Source organism: Protopterus annectens, chromosome 13.part0 (assembly GCF_019279795.1).
Source record: "Protopterus annectens isolate FY-2018-M chromosome 13.part0, PAN1.0, whole genome shotgun sequence".
NCBI lineage: Eukaryota > Metazoa > Chordata > Ceratodontiformes > Protopteridae > Protopterus > Protopterus annectens.
Genome location: NC_056747.1, coordinates 337,665,038 through 337,683,899, shown reverse-complemented (window position 1 = coordinate 337,683,899; position 18,862 = coordinate 337,665,038). Strand labels below are relative to the sequence as shown.

Below are 18,862 nucleotides of genomic sequence, written 5' to 3'. Positions count from 1 at the left end.
GATAGCGAATTGTGCACGTTTCAAATACTGATACCATAAATTATTATAAACGTGTAGCCACTGAGATCTATCAGCAAAACAACATTTGCTTTTGCTCTCTTTCTGGAATGATACTGCAACTGGCTAAACTCGAGCTTAAATTTTTCCCCCACATTTCAGCTACCCCTGCTTGTTTTCACTATTGCTTTTACAAACTGATGGATACCATTTTCTCAGCAATGTCTGCCCATACAAAGAAACTGTTCTGGTCATTTAAGGCAAACCGTGAACTTCAGGCTTCATTAGCAGCTTTTTCAAAACTCCAAACTAAAAGATTAAACAAAAAAACAGCTTTGCATTCCTAATGTGTGCTATACTGATCAGTTTGTAATTAAAATTCTTATTCTTTTTTTCTGTTTACCATATGTAACAAGGACGTTATACTGTCCGGTGCATTTACGTTCAATAAAAATGTCTGCATAAACACTTCCAAGTTATGCTTTAAGGATATACCTATTGTTTACTCTAACAGCAGATCCTGTCATTGCCACACATCTTTTAATTCATTTTGTGCCTACACCTACTCCCTTCTTCAACCTTTACTTAACAAGTCAGTTAGGTGGGTGGGTATATGTTTCAACCACTAAACACGCACTGTGCTGAGATTCAATCTATCGAAATATGAAGTGCTAGGCTATTGGATTAATAATAAGAGGGGGATTTACAAGACTGGTCAGACAGGTTGCTGTGGTGTCATTGCGCGAATGTTGCTTAAATTCTAATCTGTCAGTAATACAGGGGGAATTAAACATAATGAACATAAGTAAAATTACCAGTCTGATTATTTCTCTTTAGAGTGTGCGCATGCAGCTCCCCTAATTTATACACAGACTCATTTTCATTCACTTAACTACCTTGGTTCAGTGAAGCTCTGGATTTTCTTCTTCCGTTTTAGACAAACATTCGTGGTGTGAATTAAACAGGAAGGCACCTGATGACTGCTTTACCTAGCTGCCCTTTCCAGGCTCAGTAAGACCACTTTCTGTAATTATGTACATGCTTGCGGGTGTGAATATGATGCTGTCAGCTTCTGTAAAAAGTCATACTGTGATGGTGCGGCAGACTGGCAGTCCACTGCTGGCTTCATATATGAATGCAGATACTGGATTTGCGGTTACGCTAATGCGCCTAGTCATTTAGCTGTAACAAACTTTTTAAATTAGTAGCAAGCAGTGTTACACTTTTTTAACCTTCATAGGGAACATGTGAGTTTTAACTGGTGCCTGGTGACCTAGCTACATTTGTGAGCAAAGACTAAATTCATGACACTTTTTAAATATTACTCTTAATTCCCCTACAACATTAAAGGAACAACAGGTATTGCATACAGATTCATTTTCTAAACAATGTCTGGCACTGCTCACTGCCTGTAATTATTAATACTTTATAAGAAAATGTCATATTTTACAAGAGACAGTTCAATAACTTAGTGGTAACATCAGTAGGAAAATTAAATCATGAGTTAAAGGGACCAGTCGGGAATTCATGGCACCCTGTTATTTAGAGCCCAAAGCTGGGAAATACCAAGGAATTAGGAACAGTTGAGAGGTATGATATGAAACTATTAACCCCGTCAAAACTTTTCACTACTGTCTAAATTTTCAACTTTTTCTGATTTCCCCAATTTTCTGCCATAACAAATGTCTTGACTGTACTCAAGTTTCATCCCATGGGCCTTTAATTTTGCATTCCATTCCCCTATCATTTACTGAAGTTCTTGTTCACAGACTGGTTGCCACACTATCTGCATACGGGCAGCTTTGAAGATCTATCCCCAGCAACCTGTTTGCTGATGGAGTCCATCACCAGTATTAACAGCAGTGGGCTCAGATCTGAACCCTGATGCACACCGATTTCCACAGGTAATCCTCCTGTGAGTCCAACCACTGTCTGTGCATGTATCACTGGGTCCTTGCACATAGCCTGCAATAATTCTACCAATGTTTCGGGGACTTTGAACCATCAAAGCATGGTCCACATCTTGGGACCTTTCCGGCCACAGCCTCACTGTTTTAAGAATTCTACTAAAGACTTCCTACTTTTAATTTTACCATCCAAGGCTGAAAACACAGTATGGTAAGACAATGTAGCCACTATTACTATTTACAAAAAGTTACACACAGCAAAACAAATGTAACTGAAAACAAAAGAAAGCTTGTATCTTAAAGATGTGATTACTCCTGAGAAGTAAGCAACACTGTGCATTATGTACATTCAACAGTGTGAGACACAGTAAATGGCAAGGTTAACAGCACCTATAAAGAAAGCATACAGTACCTTTTTACAATGCTTAACACGAAGGGTCTTGGTTTTAGTGTTGACCCATCCTGAAACTTTCTCACTGTCAAGGAACCAACTCCTCCAGAAAAGAAATCATGCATGAAAGGCAATATTTTTAGCTGGGTACATGGAACTGGTAATAAATGTGTGTATATAATATTTACTTACACTGATAGATGAGAGAACAATAAATTATGGCAAGGTGCCATTTTAAATTTTTTTTGGTTCCACATGCAAAAAGCACCCAGAGACTTCAAAAATATGGATCCTGGCAGTCACCTAAAATTTTCATTGGTTGAATTTTAAAACTTTGCTTACCTGGTGAGAAAGTGCATTTGTCTGCCTACTAGTCAGCTGCTGATCATAATAGGCATCACCAAATACGCTCCCCAAAATGGAAGAATGCTAGCAAAACAAAGAGAGGAAAGAAATGTCATGTTCATACCTGAATGTAATAACTTGATATCAACAATGCTCGTCTGGTAGAAAATGTTTCAAATCTGCTTCGTTTAAATTTTAGAATACAGCCATGCCATTAATAATGCAACCATGAATTAGAAGTTAACTTAAAACAGAGAAAATAAATAAAAATACACTTTCACTAGGACCACTTCACAAAACACTACACTTTTGAAGAGGTAATAAAATGGATTACTTTTCTATTAAGCAAATGTGATGTCTCTACAAAAAGACTATTTCTGTATGTGTATGTGCATGAACACAATAAAGAAAGATGGGAGAGAAAAGAGAAAGGAAAAGTGGACACCTACAACGTGGTCCAGATATATGCCTAGACATGTGTATGTACATGTTATGTATGTTATGTACTTAAACATATATATATATATATATATATATATATATATATATATATATATACACATACACACACACACACAGATTATTTCATATCTATAATAAAGGATTATGCTTGATCCTAATTTGAGTCATGAATGGCAAGAAATTTCACCTTGAAAATACAGCAAAAAAGTGAACAGTATTTGCATGACTAATTGTGGTGAGAATAGTTTACTGATATATTACCCACGTACTAGAATACACACATAAAGGCTAGACACTGACATATAATGCATGTGTATACAAATGTACATGTAAATATACATTCAAAATAAACCACAAAAGGTTGAACTTAAATTATTAATGCACCACAGGGACAATGTACATCTCTGAATGTCTGCTGACATTTAGAAAAATGTTCCACTATCAATCAAATGGTAGTACAAGTCACAATGAAGTAGATGACAACTTTACAGTGATGAATTGATTCTGAATATTTTTAAAACACATCTAAATTTTGTTAATGGGCCACCTGTGCAGCCCACCAATAAATGATTAAGGAATACAGTGATAATACTTAATTATTAGTATTAAGAAATTTGCTATAGCAGACAACTGCCATATAACTACATTATTATCGTAATGCATCTGTTAGAAATGCAATTTTTTGACCTCATCAGAACTACAGATGCAGTGAAAGACATTCTCTTTATTATAAACAGTTTCATATACCCCATTATAATGTAAGTAAAAAAACAGGACTACTGCTGCAGGTTTCATATACCTGTCTTGGAATTTCCTTTGGTAGGTGGATATTGGTTATTGGTCTTTGACCACATTTTTCAGCAGTCAGACATTGTTTTATTTGTGACAGAGAGCAATCATGAAGAGCAGCAATTAGAGGGCACACATGGAAAAAAACACAGCAATTTTCATGGTACCCCTTTTATTTTGGTGTACTGTCAATGGCACCAGAGTGTGCTTTTATGACAGGTTAATGGAGCCAAAGATCAAAAGCCAATGTTGAAAATAAAACGTGTGAAAACCCGCAAGGCACGTTAACATCAAATATACAAAATAACTAACTTCTAATATTTTTTTAAACAAAAAATATCTTTATCAATTATCACGCTGTGGTGCAGCGGTAGTGTTGACGCCTCGCAGCAAGAGGTTCTCCCATTCGATTCTCGGCTGGAGTGCCTTCTGTGTGGAGTCTGCATGTCCTCCCCGCGGTCGAGTGGCTGGCATTTGAAAGACATGCATGAATGGACATGCTTTCGTTGAAGGTTGGGCATTGAGCTGGCACCTTGGCACCATAAAAAATCTACTGCCAATCATTAGCGGACCGGAGTTCCGCTGTGGCGACCCCTAACCGGGAAAAGCCAGAAGAAGAAGAACATAGGCAATCACAGATTTATAAAAATGAAAACAAACCATACCGACATAATTTTAGTTGCAAACATTATACAGCACTTATAATCTATCCAGTCACGTCAAACATTACATAACTAATTCAAATCCTGCCTTCTTTTAAACTTCATTCCTCCTCTGTCTGCATTGTTCCTACGATTCCCATTTTTCTATGTAATTTGCTCCTCCTTTTCTAAAGATCCCAATTCTAGTTGTTTTATCTTTGTTACTATATTGACTACTTGTAGTACAGTTGGTTTAGACTGACTTTCATTTTCTAGAAATTTCTTTTTTGGCAATTACCATAATTAGACTCAGTAAGGCCTTATTATGTCTAGACAATTAAGATTCTGTATCATGGTTACTTACACCAATTTACTCACCCAATATTTCTGGCAGAGAAGTCTGCAGGGAATCTTTGAAGTCTGCCAACTCATTACACTCCCAGAAAATATGCTCCCATTTACCTCTTTCTTCCCCATCACACCAGAGGACAAATTCTTTGGAGCCTACTTGTGGTATAAAAATACCTATGCAAACAATTCCAAGCAAAGATCCTAAATCTTCTAAACTTTGTTGCAAATCTGGGAGACATACATATATTCCCCAATTGCTTTTCTGTGAAATGCTTAACCAAGCTCTCTTCCCAATCCTTTCTAATCTCCTCTGATTGATTCCTATAGTTATCATGCAATATTTTGCATACTCTACTAATTATTTCTTTTTTAACAGCAGCTTCTGTTCTAGATTCCACTAAAAACTCTGCCAATGCTGGTCCTTCGCTTAGAACCCCCTATTTCTTTCTCTTTGCCTATACTCTAATAGCAGTTCTTAATAGGGAAGGCAATCTGTAGCCTGCAGTCCAAAGAAATTATTGGCCGCTTCCCATTCTATTACCTTTCCCTCTCTAATTATTTGCTCCCAATACACTGGTTCTTTTGACAGTTTGCTCCAGTAAATTCCAGCCCCCTCTTGCCTATTGTCTGTATCCCTAATTGCAGTTATCCCTATCGTCAGAATCACCTTTCTCCATTCCCATGTTGGCTTAGTTCTTAGAATACTTTCTGCTACTTTATGAATATAATAATCTCTATGGTTATCATTATTTTCCTTAAGGATCTGCATCCAAAATCCCAGGCTCTCCTTGTTACTTGAACCCCCCCCCCCCCATTCCATTGTCATCTCTTTCCACTTTGAATTATAGGTTTCTGCGTGTACTATGTAGCTCTGAAATACCCCTTCAAATCTGGTGATTCCAAAGCGCCATGTTCTCTTGAAGAATCTGCTTATCCCACTTCACTCTTGAAATCTTCCCCTCCCACATAAAACCCTTCAGCTCTTTATTAATTGCTAGCCACAACTTCTCCTCCGGTTGATAAAAATATACCTGACTTCTGTATAAAGCTAAAGGGACTAAAAACATTTTAACTGCTCTTATCTTGCTATCCATATCCATATAAGAGAGCTTCCAATTTCTCAGATTTTTTATTACCTTGTGTTTTGTCTCTTCCCATATATCCTTAACAACCACATCAGAATCCCTTTTAATCCATAATCTGAAGTAAGACTCTAAAGAAAACCCAGTGAAGCTGTGAGCAAAACCACAAAATATAAACACAGAAAATTTCCAGTACAGAAGGCAATACATCAAACAAGGGCAATACACCAGCAGCTGTAAAATACAGAACTTTATTAAAATGTGAGCGCTTTCGCATTGAGACTCGCTTCTTCTTCAGACAACCAAACAGAACATTACACATTTAAATAGTTAAGCAATTAATATATTGTCCAATTAAAACAAGCCCTCATCCAACACAATTAAATAACTAATTAATTAAAATGCCTAACTTAAAATGCAAGCCACAGTAGTGCATTCATGAACATTACTTCAATTTCTTGTCTTTAAATGCAGGTTTCAGGGGAACACTGTCTGAGACCATACCCCCCCCCCCGTGTGAACCTAATTGCAAAATCTACTGTAACTCAATATTTTCAGTTTTATTAATGATGTACCCTAGCCTTGAACCAATTTCCACAGCATGCAAAACCTGAAAAACAAAAGTATGATTACTGCCAGCATGAATCGTATGCTTAGCCAAAGCACTGACAACAAGCCCCTTCCTGGTGCAATATAGATGATCTCTCATTCTGTCCCTTCAACCTACAGTTGATCTTCCCAACGTAGAATCTGAAGCAAATAACACAATGTGCTACATAGACTAGATGTTGGGTACTACAGTCATCCCTGGCCCCTAGTTGCCACAGCCTACCCGTCCCATTGTGCTTAAAAAATCTGGATTCATCTATATACTCACAAAAGGTACAGGAGCCGCATTTAAGGGTCCCACCTCAGCTTCCATCAAGTTTACATCTTCTAGGATAGCACAGGTGCTGTTTCAGATTCATCTTTTTTCTAAAAACAAACTTAGGTTGGGGTCCAACGAGCATTGAAGTACATTGATCAACCTGCATAATAGACCAATTATTTTTCAAAACATCTTGTAGCACTTCAGCATCCTGGGAATAGGTCAAAACCACAGGGATATACGAGGGTTCCACATTCAATCTATTAGGACACATTGCCCTATCCGAAAAACAGGGTTTGGCCCAACCACCCCTTACATTAAGTACCTTACGATAGGCTTTGCATATCTCATTCTGTTTATACCCCCTTGATTCAAAGGCTGCTCTCAAAGTCTCCATGCACAAACTCTCATATAAAGCATTCCCTCCTTTCTTCATAGGGACAGTATGCATCCTCAGCATGTATTTTCCAATATCTTGAATGGGCAGGCCATGTGTATAGTTCGCTTGTCCTGTGATGAGGCTGACCTCCATTTGGAAACTCTATTTTTCGGATAGGGCAATGTGTCCTAATAGATTGAATGTGGAACCCTCATATATCCTTGTGATTTTGACCTATTCCCAGGATGTTGAAGTGATCTATTATGCAGGTTGATCAATGTACTTCAAAGTTTGTTTTTAAAAACAAGATGAATCTGAAGCAGCACTTGTGCTATCCTGGAGGCTATAAACTTGATGGAAGCTGGGGTGGGACCCTTAAATGCGGCTCCTGTGCCTATTGTGAGTATATAGATGAATCCAGATTTTTTAAGCACCCTGGGATGGGTAGGCTGTGGCAACTAAGGGCCAGGGCTGACTATAATACCCAACATCTAGTCTATGTAGCGCATTGTATTTGCTTCAGATTCTACGTTGGGAAGACCAACCGTAGATTGAAGGAGAGAATGAGAGATCATCTATATTGCACCAGGAAGGGGCTTGTTTTCAGTGCTTTGGCTAAGCATATGATTCAGGCTGGCAGTAATCATACTTTTGTTTTTCAGGTTTTGCATGCTGTGGAAATTGGCTCAAGGCTAGGGGACATCATTAATAAAAATGAAAACATTGAGTTACAGTGGAATTTGCAGTTAGGTTCACACAGGGGGTATGGTCTCAATGACAGTGTTCCCCTGAAACCTGCACTTAAAGCCAATAAATTGTAATGTTCATGAATGCAATGCTGCGGCTTGCACCTTAAGTTAGGTGTTTTAATTAATTCGTTATTTAATTGTGTTGGATGAGGGCTTGTTTTAACTGGACAATATATTAATTGCTTAACTATTTAAATGTGTAATGTTGTTCTGTTTGGTTGTCTGAAGAAGCAGTGGGTCTCACTGCGAAAGCGTTCACCTTTTAATAAAGTTCCTGTATCTTACAAATGCTGGTGTATTGCCCTTGTCTGACATATTGCCTTCTGTACTGGGAGTTTTCTGTGCTCATAACCTGAAGTACTTCATTTTATCATGTCCTCATAAATATGGATATTGTTGAACCAATTTGTGTGTGGCCGCACAATTTATAGCTATTGCCTTTGTTTTAGCTTCATTAATTTTGTATCCCGAAAAGATTTGAAACTGCCTAAAAATGTTCCACAACACTGAAATGTCCTTTTCTCATTTCATCAGGTATAAACAATATCATCTGCAAATAGAGTCCAGCTTTTCTTGACTACCATACCAATTATATCCTTGAATTTCTGAGTCCCTTATTTTCTTTGCCAATGGCTCTAAATATGCTACAAATAAGAAAAAGGAGAGAGGACTCCTCTGTCTGGTTCCCCTGCTCAAAGTGAAATTATTAGAGAAGAATACACCCACTCTAATTTTCTTCCCTCATATATTCTCCTAATCAACCTTATAATTTTAACAGGGAATGCAAATGCTTCCACTGCTCAGCTCAAACTCCCAGCTTACTCTGTCAAATGCTTTCTCTGTATTAAGACCCATCAACAACAGTGGTATTTTCGTACATTCTGCTTCCCTCTGTATCATTAATGTTCTGTAATGTTCTGTTAATGTTGTCAAATGTTTGCCTCCCCTCCGCAAAACCACAACGATCCATATCTATCCATTTTGGCATCACCTTGGCCATTCTTTTTAGACAAGCATTTCATAATCATAGTTTAGGACTGAAATGGACCTATATGAAGCTGGATGTGATGAGTCTTTACCCACTTTAGGTCTTTCTTCCAGGATGTTGATGTGTCTCCTCCCCTTAAAATACTGTTAAACAAAACCTTCCAGATATTTATCATTTTTTTCCCCTCCTAGCTTCCAAACTTCCACAGGAATACCATCTATTCCTGGGGCTTTCTTGTGGATTTGTTATACATTAGCATTTTTATCTCATCTTCTCCTATCCTGTAAGCAATTCAGCCTCATCTACCTCTAACCTTGGCATATTTAATACTTCAACATTTCCATTTGTACCTTTTCCAGATTTCTATATTTCTCTCCTTTACAGAGACGTTCATAACATTTCCAAAATATTTCTAGTTCTCCTAATGGGGCGCTTGTTATAAGCTCCTTAAGCTTGCGACAGCCCTTTCTACTCTCTGTTGCCTGAGTTGTTATGCTGTAAGTTTCTGCGCCCTGGAGCTATCAAAAACAGTTGCTTAACAGCAATCTTTCTAAACTGATGCATACTACTGAGGTAATCCCTTTTTTGTTTAGCATTATGCAACTGCTCCTCTTCTTGTTTTGTGAGATTCTCCCTATTCTGCAACACTTCACCATTTGTCAGTCCATCTAAACAATTCTTGTTACTTCTTAACCATATCTTTCTTTTATGTCTACCATATTTTTAAATTCCACTTTAATTTTATTCCACTCCCTAACTATATTTTCAGAAGCAATTTCTAGCTTCTCTAATAACTCCTGAATAATTTCCTCTATCCATTCCTTAAATTCCTCTTTTTTCAACAGATGGTTGGGAAACTGCCAGTGTCTCATTTTTAGTTCATAGCCCTATGTTTTTATTTTAGTTATTATTGGTGCACTATCTGAAATAGTTATCAGATGCTTATCAAAACGTTCAATTAAATGTACTTGCTCCTTTGAAATTTAAGTTCTGTCTAGCTTAGCCCATTTTTTGTATCTTGGAAAATAATATATAAATTCATTCTAAACTCCTATTACTGAAGTCACATCTTTCATGTTAAATTTTTTCATACATTTCTTCAAAAATGTATCCTCCTTTGTTACAGTTTCCCTTCTTCCTCCCTTACCAGCAGCCCCTTAGTAATACAAACCTATCATTATTATAGTCTCTTCCTCTTCTATCACTATTGGAGCTCCTCTTGCAATTAATATATGTACTCTTTTCCTCTGACCCAGGTATTCAGCTGAATAACCTTCCTGAAAACCTTTCTTTATCAAATTCACATGGTCAGTTCTTTCAAAATGTGTCTTCTGCAACACAGCTATTTGCACTCTACATTTTTAATATAGTTCACTACTCTTTCTTTTTTGTATATATCTAGGAGACCATTAACATTTAAAGATAACACAGAAAGAGTCATTATGTTAAAAAAGTTAGTCCTACCTTTTATGCGTAATAGATTTAAGTATCTACTTAAAGTTTTTGTTTTACATGCATACACTAACTTGTGGCATGCAAATATTTTATACATTTTTCTGTCATATCCATTTGAGTCTCTGGCACATCTTACAAATTTTATTGTTTTATTGGAAGGCCTCACACAAAAAAAAATACACCCCTAAAACTTATTAACGTAATACTAACACAAAAAACTATACACATCTTCAAATATTGAAGTTTTACCCTCCTAACAGAAACAATTGTCCCAGACTGACAGCCACACAGACGGACTTGGGTTACCCTAAATGGAAAGTTATACATGGTAAGACACATGGTACAGTCTGTACTATTATGTGCTGTTTCGTTTTGTCTTATCTTTATTTCTCTCCCAGACTGGGAAAACACTTGGATGCTTTCAGAAAACATTATCTCCTAGCCACTGAAGTAAATAAGTACTCTGTTTTTATTGCTGTTTATCAGATTGTCTCCAGAGAGACATGAGAACAACATACAGAACTGCTTCTACAAGCACTCATTTATCTGCTATTTGCTTTCTCTTAAAACTTGTTACCAGATCAAGCTAAGGGCCTTAATCCAGTTATTCCCCTATGCAAGAGTGAAGAGAGCACATCAATTATGCTTGTTTCCTGCTCTTTTAACCAGTTTTCTTCTTTTTTGTTGCAGTGCCTACATTTCTTAAAACTGAACAAGGTGAAAGAAAGGTGGAGAAAAAAAAAAACAGGGGCACCGGTTTACTTTGATATCCCTACTACACTGGAAAATAAATGAGAACATTTTACTTTATAGCATACAGATTTTATCATGTATTATAAAAACACTACCATTAAGAACAAAATTTTGTTTTACTTGCAGTTAACTCTTCCTCTACCCCCACCTCAATGTTCTTCCAAACATTAATGGCATGAAGTAAGGCATATGCTTTAGTCCACTTCAAGTTTAAAAAAGTCCAATATTTCCAGGTTTTCTTGTTCTGTCATGTTTCACAAATATAATTAATGCTCCGTAATCCCACATTTTTTCTATTTTTGAGTTGCTAGCTTTATTCCTGCTCTCCATTGCCTAATTTCAGTCTCTGATTTCATTTCCAAAATACTCATGGTTCTTCTAGTCAACTCTTGTGCTTTTTTCTGTCTTTCAAGCATTTTCCTTTGAAACATTAGTTTCACTGTCACAGTCTCTCTGTGATCTTTACCAGAAAACAAACAGCAGAATCTCCATCTGTTTCATAACTCACTTTTTACTGGACAAACTTTTATTTCCTCCTTATTTAGCGCTCCATCAAAAAATTATTTTTGTCCCTCTAGGAAAGAATATTCTGAAAATAGCCGGGTACAGCAGCTTGTATGTCATGCCTGCTTCTAGACATTCCCTGATTAGTGGGATAAATTTTCTCTTCTGCCTGGTGTACAGAGTGTAATTATCTTCCACAAACACCCTATTGTCTCCCACTTTTAGTACTTTTGTCTTTCTGCCACAGTTTTGCCAGAATCAACTCCTTCTGCTGGTAGGATTGCATCTTTACTATTAAAGATCAGGGTTGCTTTCTCATGAGCAGTTTGGGACATACACAAGATGTGCCCTTTCAGTTAACAGATCCTGCTGTGGAATACCAGTCCAGTTGCTTATTTGTGCTTTCATAAAATTAATACAGTCTGTTCCTTCCAGCTTCTCTGGTACAGCAGAAACTCTCAGGTTTTCACTACATGCTCTTCCTCTAATTCTATTATTTTTTGAAACATCCCTTCTTGAGCAGTCTAATATTCAGCCAGACTATTCTTTATTTTGACCTCTGATTTTTGCAGTTTTATCACCTCATTTGAATATCTTTTTTAAAGCTTCCTCCATTATCCAGCCATCTTTTGTCATTTGAGTTGACATGCTCCTTCAGGGTTTCATTTATTTTAATTAGCTTTGAGTACATTTGACTTATTTTTCCCTCTAGGTTACTGGAAGTCATGTCTTGCACCAAAGCTGGAACTTGCACTACGTTTTGCTGAACATACCAAACAGCTGCAGAATTCTTCCCAGTCAGTGCTATTTCCCTCACCTTTTGTGATTGACTTTCTTTTGGGTTCTTTGAATTTCTTTTTTGTTAGCATCCAGGCGGTGCACTTGCTAGGCAGTTACTGAAAATTTCCCAGAAATATGAGTTTACTGGCTCTCCCTTCTGAGTTTCTGTTTTCACACTAGGAGAGCTGAAATTAAGTTGTTACTCAATGTGCAGCCATCTTGGAAGTCCCTACTTTTAGTATTTAAGACCACATTTTTCTACTAAATTCCAAATAAATACATACACAAGCTACGGTGATACCTATAGTTTTAAAGTAAACAGGTGGACTAACTAAGAGGTCTACCCCCTTCTATGAATGGTTTCCTAGCCTCAGTATGCATGCAATATCCAGTGGGGAGGAGGGAGCTTAACCTGCATCAATGACCTGATTCATACATCAACTGTTATGTTGAGTTATCAGACAACTGTACTACATACAACATAAAAAAATCATTGCTGTAAGACTTTTAAGTCTGTTCTGAAAGAGTACAAAGTTGGCTCCATAAAGGTAGCTGGTTGACAAATATTACTTGGTAGACTATAAGTGGCAAACCCTGGTTTGGTCCCCTAGGATGGGCATCCAATTTATGATTCAAGAAAATGTGGAAGGATAGCCATACAGCAATTTCACTGATACTCTGGGTAAATGCATTCCTTAAGAAAACTACAGTAACAGCTGCTAACCTAGTCAAGGCAGTGCTAACCTCTCCAGACAGCTTCTTGTAATTACAGTAAAAAAAAAAAAAAAACAGCCAACTCATTGAAGAGAGTTACCTTGTTTACTAGCTATCCCTGTTTCCACCTTATTAAAAAATCACATCAGTCTGTCTAAAAGACCATGTTCCTTTGCACATATCTCAGAGGCCCAGGAACATGTAAGCAGTGCCAAGTTTTTTCTCACAACTGCCAGTAGTGTATTCATTTCATTACATAATACATCATAACTGACAATTATCATCTGAAAAGTTTACAGCAAAGAGAAAACAAAAACAAAAAATATATATATCTGGAAGAACTTCAGTGATAGACAGATGGGTAAAATCCCCTTCAAATGTACATGTCACTTCATTACAACTTGGGATGAAAGCATACTTTTAACTCTTGGCTGGGGTCTCCCACAAGTTAAGCATTCATGACTGGTTTCCAGTTTCAGAAGGTTACAATTTCAAAGAAAAAGAATGAACAGGAGACCAGGTTTAAAGGCCGTGGATCAACTTTTGCAACTCCATGATGAAAAATGGCAGCGGAATAATGAACTCTAATGAATGCTCTTAATCACTGCACATGTTAATGGACTTTTCTCCAGTTCAGCTTTACCACAGAAGCTGTACAGAAAGAGGAAAACAAGAATTTCGGGCTGAAGTATTCTACAATTAACATTTAAATCTTACCCAACAAGAAAGATAATACAAGTCAATGGGTTTAAAATAGCTCTAAAATCTTTCTGTTTGAGAAAGCAGTAGATTTGATTTGTGTGTGTTTCAGAACCATTCATTGAGCTTGAGAACAAAAGTCTGTTGAAGAACAAACTGTAATGCTTCAAGGAATGCGTATGAACCTGGCAATCAGTCAAACAAGTTTAAATCTGGGCTACATTTAGCCTCCGGCATGCAAGCAATGGTGCAAGTCATTTCCACACTACTGCAGAATACTGAAACCTTTTACTCATTCTCCATTCCTGTCCAAATGATACTGCAGTGTCTGTGCTGGTGGCATGGAAGGTCAAATCCCTAACTACAGCCTTGGAAACTCCAAGTCTGAGTAGTAGCTTAAGCACCTGACAGCACGGGCTGGGAGTGCCAAATCTGGGGGGGGGGGGTAGTAATGCTTGTCCAGCCTGAGCCATGGCTCCTCTGATAGGGCCACACTGGAGAATGGGAAATTGTCAGGCAGTGTGTGTAGGGGATGCCCAGGTGGGTGGGTCAGGAAGATATGGGAATGGCCACCCAAGCTGGTGATGGTAGCCCCCGTTGTACATGAAGCATGAATGAGAAGACTGTGGGATGTAACGGGCGTTTTGCTGAAATAAGGGCTCAAGCCATCACCAGGGGTGGGAGATAAGCTCATAAAATTGAAAAATGCTCTCACTACCAGGATGTTGGTAAGAGTGCAGAACACCTTCACAGCTTTCTGAATGACAGCCTTTAAGAGACCTTATGGTCAAGCAGGCATGGGGGGCGGGTGCAAAAATTATACCATAGTAGTGCAGTTTTACAGCTGCCACATCTTGTCAGGTGCAGATGAATGGTCCAGTAGTTACTAAGCAGCAAAACACAATGCTACATATCAAGTGGATGCAATTCATCCTGCTTCTAGATTAATATGTCAGTGGAGATTTGTGTTCTGCTTAACCCACCCACTCTCCACCACTAAATCATAATAGATTTAGGAGTGGGTTAAAGGGTGTGGGTTAAAGGGTGCATCATCCCCCATTAAAAACAGAATGATTCCTCCATCTTATCTACACATTTATCCATCCATCCATATATCTGTTTAGTTAAGCTAGCTAAAGTAAACAGAGCTAACTTCAGACAAGCAATAAGAGTAACTGTTAGCTATATCTGCTCTTGAAACTGCACTTAAATGTCAGGGGAAAAAAACAAGTTTGAGTAACCATATCACCAGAGTTTTAGATCAGTATTTATACTGCATCAAGTGTTCTACAATTTTGCCAACATTTCACAAACACACTTTTTTTATAGGTTCATACTAGGCTATCTGCCCTGGGGCATTTATAAGCCTAGCCCGATTGTGTTTGGCTTACGCCACCCCTTGATTTGAGCATACTGTGCCCTTTTTAAAGGTTAGTTTACTGTACCTCTGTCTAATAGTGACACGGAAGTAATCCACGGGACAAACCTACGATCCCCCATCCACTCATCAAGATTCTTCTTGAAGAGGGTCAGTGAGGTGCTCTGCCCAACATGAATTGGAATTCTATTCCAGAGCAAAGGGAGCCTCTGGGTTATGAATCTGTCCCTCCAGCATGTTCTATTTATTTCTGTGCTGAGGTTCAAGTCCCTCGAGCGAGTGGCTCTAAGGGATTTAGATTTACTGAGGTGGAGCATGTCCATTAATTCTGGGTTGGAAATAGCTTTATATGCCAGGCATAGATCGCCTCTAAGTAGGCGGTATGCAACTGAGTAGAGCTGGAGTTTTTTTTAACCGAGCAGCATATAGCATCAGTTTGAGTCCCTTGATTCTCCTGATGAGGTACTTTTGGGGTATTTCTAATTGCTGCAGGTGTCGGGTAAGGTACATCCCAAAGGGGGCATTGTATTCTATGATGGGCCTGATGAGGGATGAATAACGGGGCACGATTACCTCTCTTGATCTAGATGCGAATCCTTCCATGATGAGGTGGGCTATGTAGAAGGTCTTTCTAACCACTTTGGCAATGTGGTTGTCAAAGGAGAGATTGCTATCAACTTGGGTCCCCAGATCCCTAATTAATTTCTCTGTACTTAATGGGTTACCACCTATGTGGTAATTTGTGGGCACATTGTTTTTGCCAAAGGGTATGACTATACACTTTTTGGCATTTAGCTTTAGACCATGGCTCTGGCACCAGTTATCCATCTCTGCGAGACCTTTTTGAAGGATGTTTGTGTCAGCTGGAGAGTCGATTATGGCGCCCAGTTTGCAGTCATCTGCGAACTTGGTGAGCCATAGTCCTCCCACGTTGGCCTGTACCTCAGAAAAGTCAATACCGAACAAGAGAGGTCCCAGGACAGAACCTTGTGGGACGCCACTTGTGACCGGTTTAGAGTCTGACATGGCTCCAGCAACTCTGACTCTGTGGGTTCTGTCTTTGAGCCAGTTTGCGACCCATCTTGTGACACAGGGGGTTATATTTAGGCTGGATAGCTTATTTATGATGCCTGAGTGGGGTATTGTGTCAAATGCCTTTGCGAGATCCAGATAGGCTGTGTGGACTACCTTCCCTTCATCTATGGCCTTGGTGACTGTTTCGAAGAAGTCGACCAGGTTCAAAAGGCAAGATCTGCCCTTGACAAAGCCAAATTGGGTAGGATCTAGTGTCTGTAGGTCCCCAATGTCTTTGTTTATGAGTTCCATGATGATCCTCTCCATAGCCTTGCATACTAGGCTAGTCAGGCTTATGGGGTGATAGTTTCCAGGGTCTGCAAAGGCGCAACCTTTGTGGAGTGGGACCACTGTTGCTGTACGCCATTCTTTGGGCACATACCTGTAGTGAGACTGAGTTTGTAAAGCAGTTTTACTTGAGGGATTAATTCTTCTTGGAGTTCATGTAGGACGCAACCCGGGACGCCATCTGGTCCCATGGAAGCAGTGTTTTTTGCTTTGGAGAGGGCGGCCTTCACCTGAGCATCAGAGATGTTTGGGAGGCTGAACTCTGCCGGGATAGATACTTGCTCTTTTGGGGGGGGGGGAAGGGGTGGAGAAGTTTGCACTGAACCTGTCTGCCAGGATATTGGCGATGTCTGTGGGTTCAGTGTATTTTTTGTCATTTAGAATCAACTCAGAACAAGTCTGGGAGTTGCATCCCAGGTTCCTAACATAACTGAAAAAAGCCTTAAGATTGTTTCTAGTGTCCTGTGCAATTTTTTTTTGGCAAATTTCAGTTATTAGCTAGAAAGTACACAGTTTGGATGCCAGTAAAAAGGAAATCTGGAAAACCTTAAATTAAAACAACCAGAAAATCTGAGAAGAAAATGCTGAGTGGGAAGGATTCTGCAGCTATTTATCAAAAAGCAATTCAAGCCTCAGCTGTGGTTCAAGAGATGACCTCTAATAATTTAGTGGAAAAAAAATCAAATGTACTCGGAGATTATTAAAATAAATGAATCAAACACTGAAGGAATATAGCAACTCAAATAACAAAAGGCTGGAATAAATAGAAGCAGCTTTAACTAACCGTTCAGCTGAACAGAAAAACTGCAAAAATTGAAGGTTAGTTATGATGAAAAATCAGGCTGAGTATGAAGCTTTTCAAGAAGAGTTTTTACAAAAAAATAGTAGGATCTAAAGGCAGAATGCACAGAGAAAACCTGAGATGTTCTGCTGTACCACAGAACCTGGAAGTAACAGACTGTATTGATTTTATGAAAGCACAAACAACTGGTGTTTCACAAAAAGATTTGTTAACAGAAAGTGCACATCGAGTGTGTGCTCCAAACTTGACCATGAGAAAGCCTTACACTAGTACAGATGCATTCATAGCAGCAAAAAGAGAATTGATCCTGAAAAACCTGTAGCAGAAGGGCAAACTACTAAAAATTGGATACAGCAGAGTGTTTGAAGAAAACAATTATTTACTGTACACCAACAGAAGAGAAGCACATTTATCCCAGAATTCAGGGAATGTGAAGAGGCAAGTGTGAGATTTAAGTTGGTATTTCCAGCTATCTTTAGAGTATTTTTCACTGGATTTATTTTTGATGCAGAACAGGTTATGTAGGAAATAAAAACATTTACCCAACAAAAAGCGAGCCAGCAAGCAGAATTGCTTCTCATTCTTCTGACAGTAAGGTTCATAGAGAGACTTTGCCAGAGAAACCTTTTCCAATGTCCTAAAGGAAAATGCCTGAGAGACAAAACAACGCACAGGAACTCACTAGAAGAATCAGAAGTACCTTGCGCGTGAACCATAAAGTACAGTTTTGTACCTACCATAAATGTAGATGTTCGAGGATCCACATTGCTGCAGTCCTAACTATTGGGTAGTCGAATACCAAAGTATAGGTGGGTCGTCGGTCGGCGCATTTAGACTGCGTCAATGCGTCAGGGTACTAGTCTTTTCTTGCCCCAGATGTCAGAAGACCCTAAAAAGACAAGGCCAAAACCAAAAACTCCAAACATACCTGCACCCAAAATATGTACAATATATATACAAAATTACCAGAATACAACCTCACCTACACAACCACCCCTAAACACAGAGGGGAAGGAGGAGGTAAATTGGACTGCAGCAATGTGGATCCTCGAACATCTACATTTATGGTAGGTACAAAACTGTACTATGTTCTTCATTCCACATTGCTGCAGTCCTAGAATCCCAAAGCAGAGGTAAGGGAGGCTGGCAAATCATAAGGAAGCAGGAGCTGACAACATGCCTTGCAAAATAGCTGTGGCAAAACCAGCCCTAGACTTAGAGTAGAGAGGAAGGTGATAATGCTTAGAGAAAGTATGCACTGAACTCCAAGTAGCTGCCAATGCTGTTAGTGGCAGTAGCCCTAGTGGAATGAGGCCTAATCCCAGCTGGAATCTCCTTGCCATGATGGGAATAACAACCAATCCACCTAGAAATAGTTTGTTTTGACACAGGCTTGCCCTGCGAACTCAAAGCAAAAGAAACAAACAACTGCTGAGACTGCCTAAAATCCTTAGTCCTGCTTAAAT

General features: G+C 38.7%; 1 protein-coding gene across 1 annotated transcript in view; it reads right to left on the bottom strand.

The window, feature by feature from the left end:
• The window catches only part of CRTC1 (CREB regulated transcription coactivator 1), a 1,948,027-nt gene that overhangs the window by 152,472 nt on the left and 1,776,693 nt on the right, over nucleotides 1-18,862 (bottom strand). Inside the window, exon 12 of the mRNA XM_044053956.1 lies at nucleotides 2,638-2,724. Coding sequence (XP_043909891.1) covers nucleotides 2,638-2,724 — 87 coding nt within the window. The remainder of the gene's footprint in view (nucleotides 1-2,637; nucleotides 2,725-18,862) is intronic.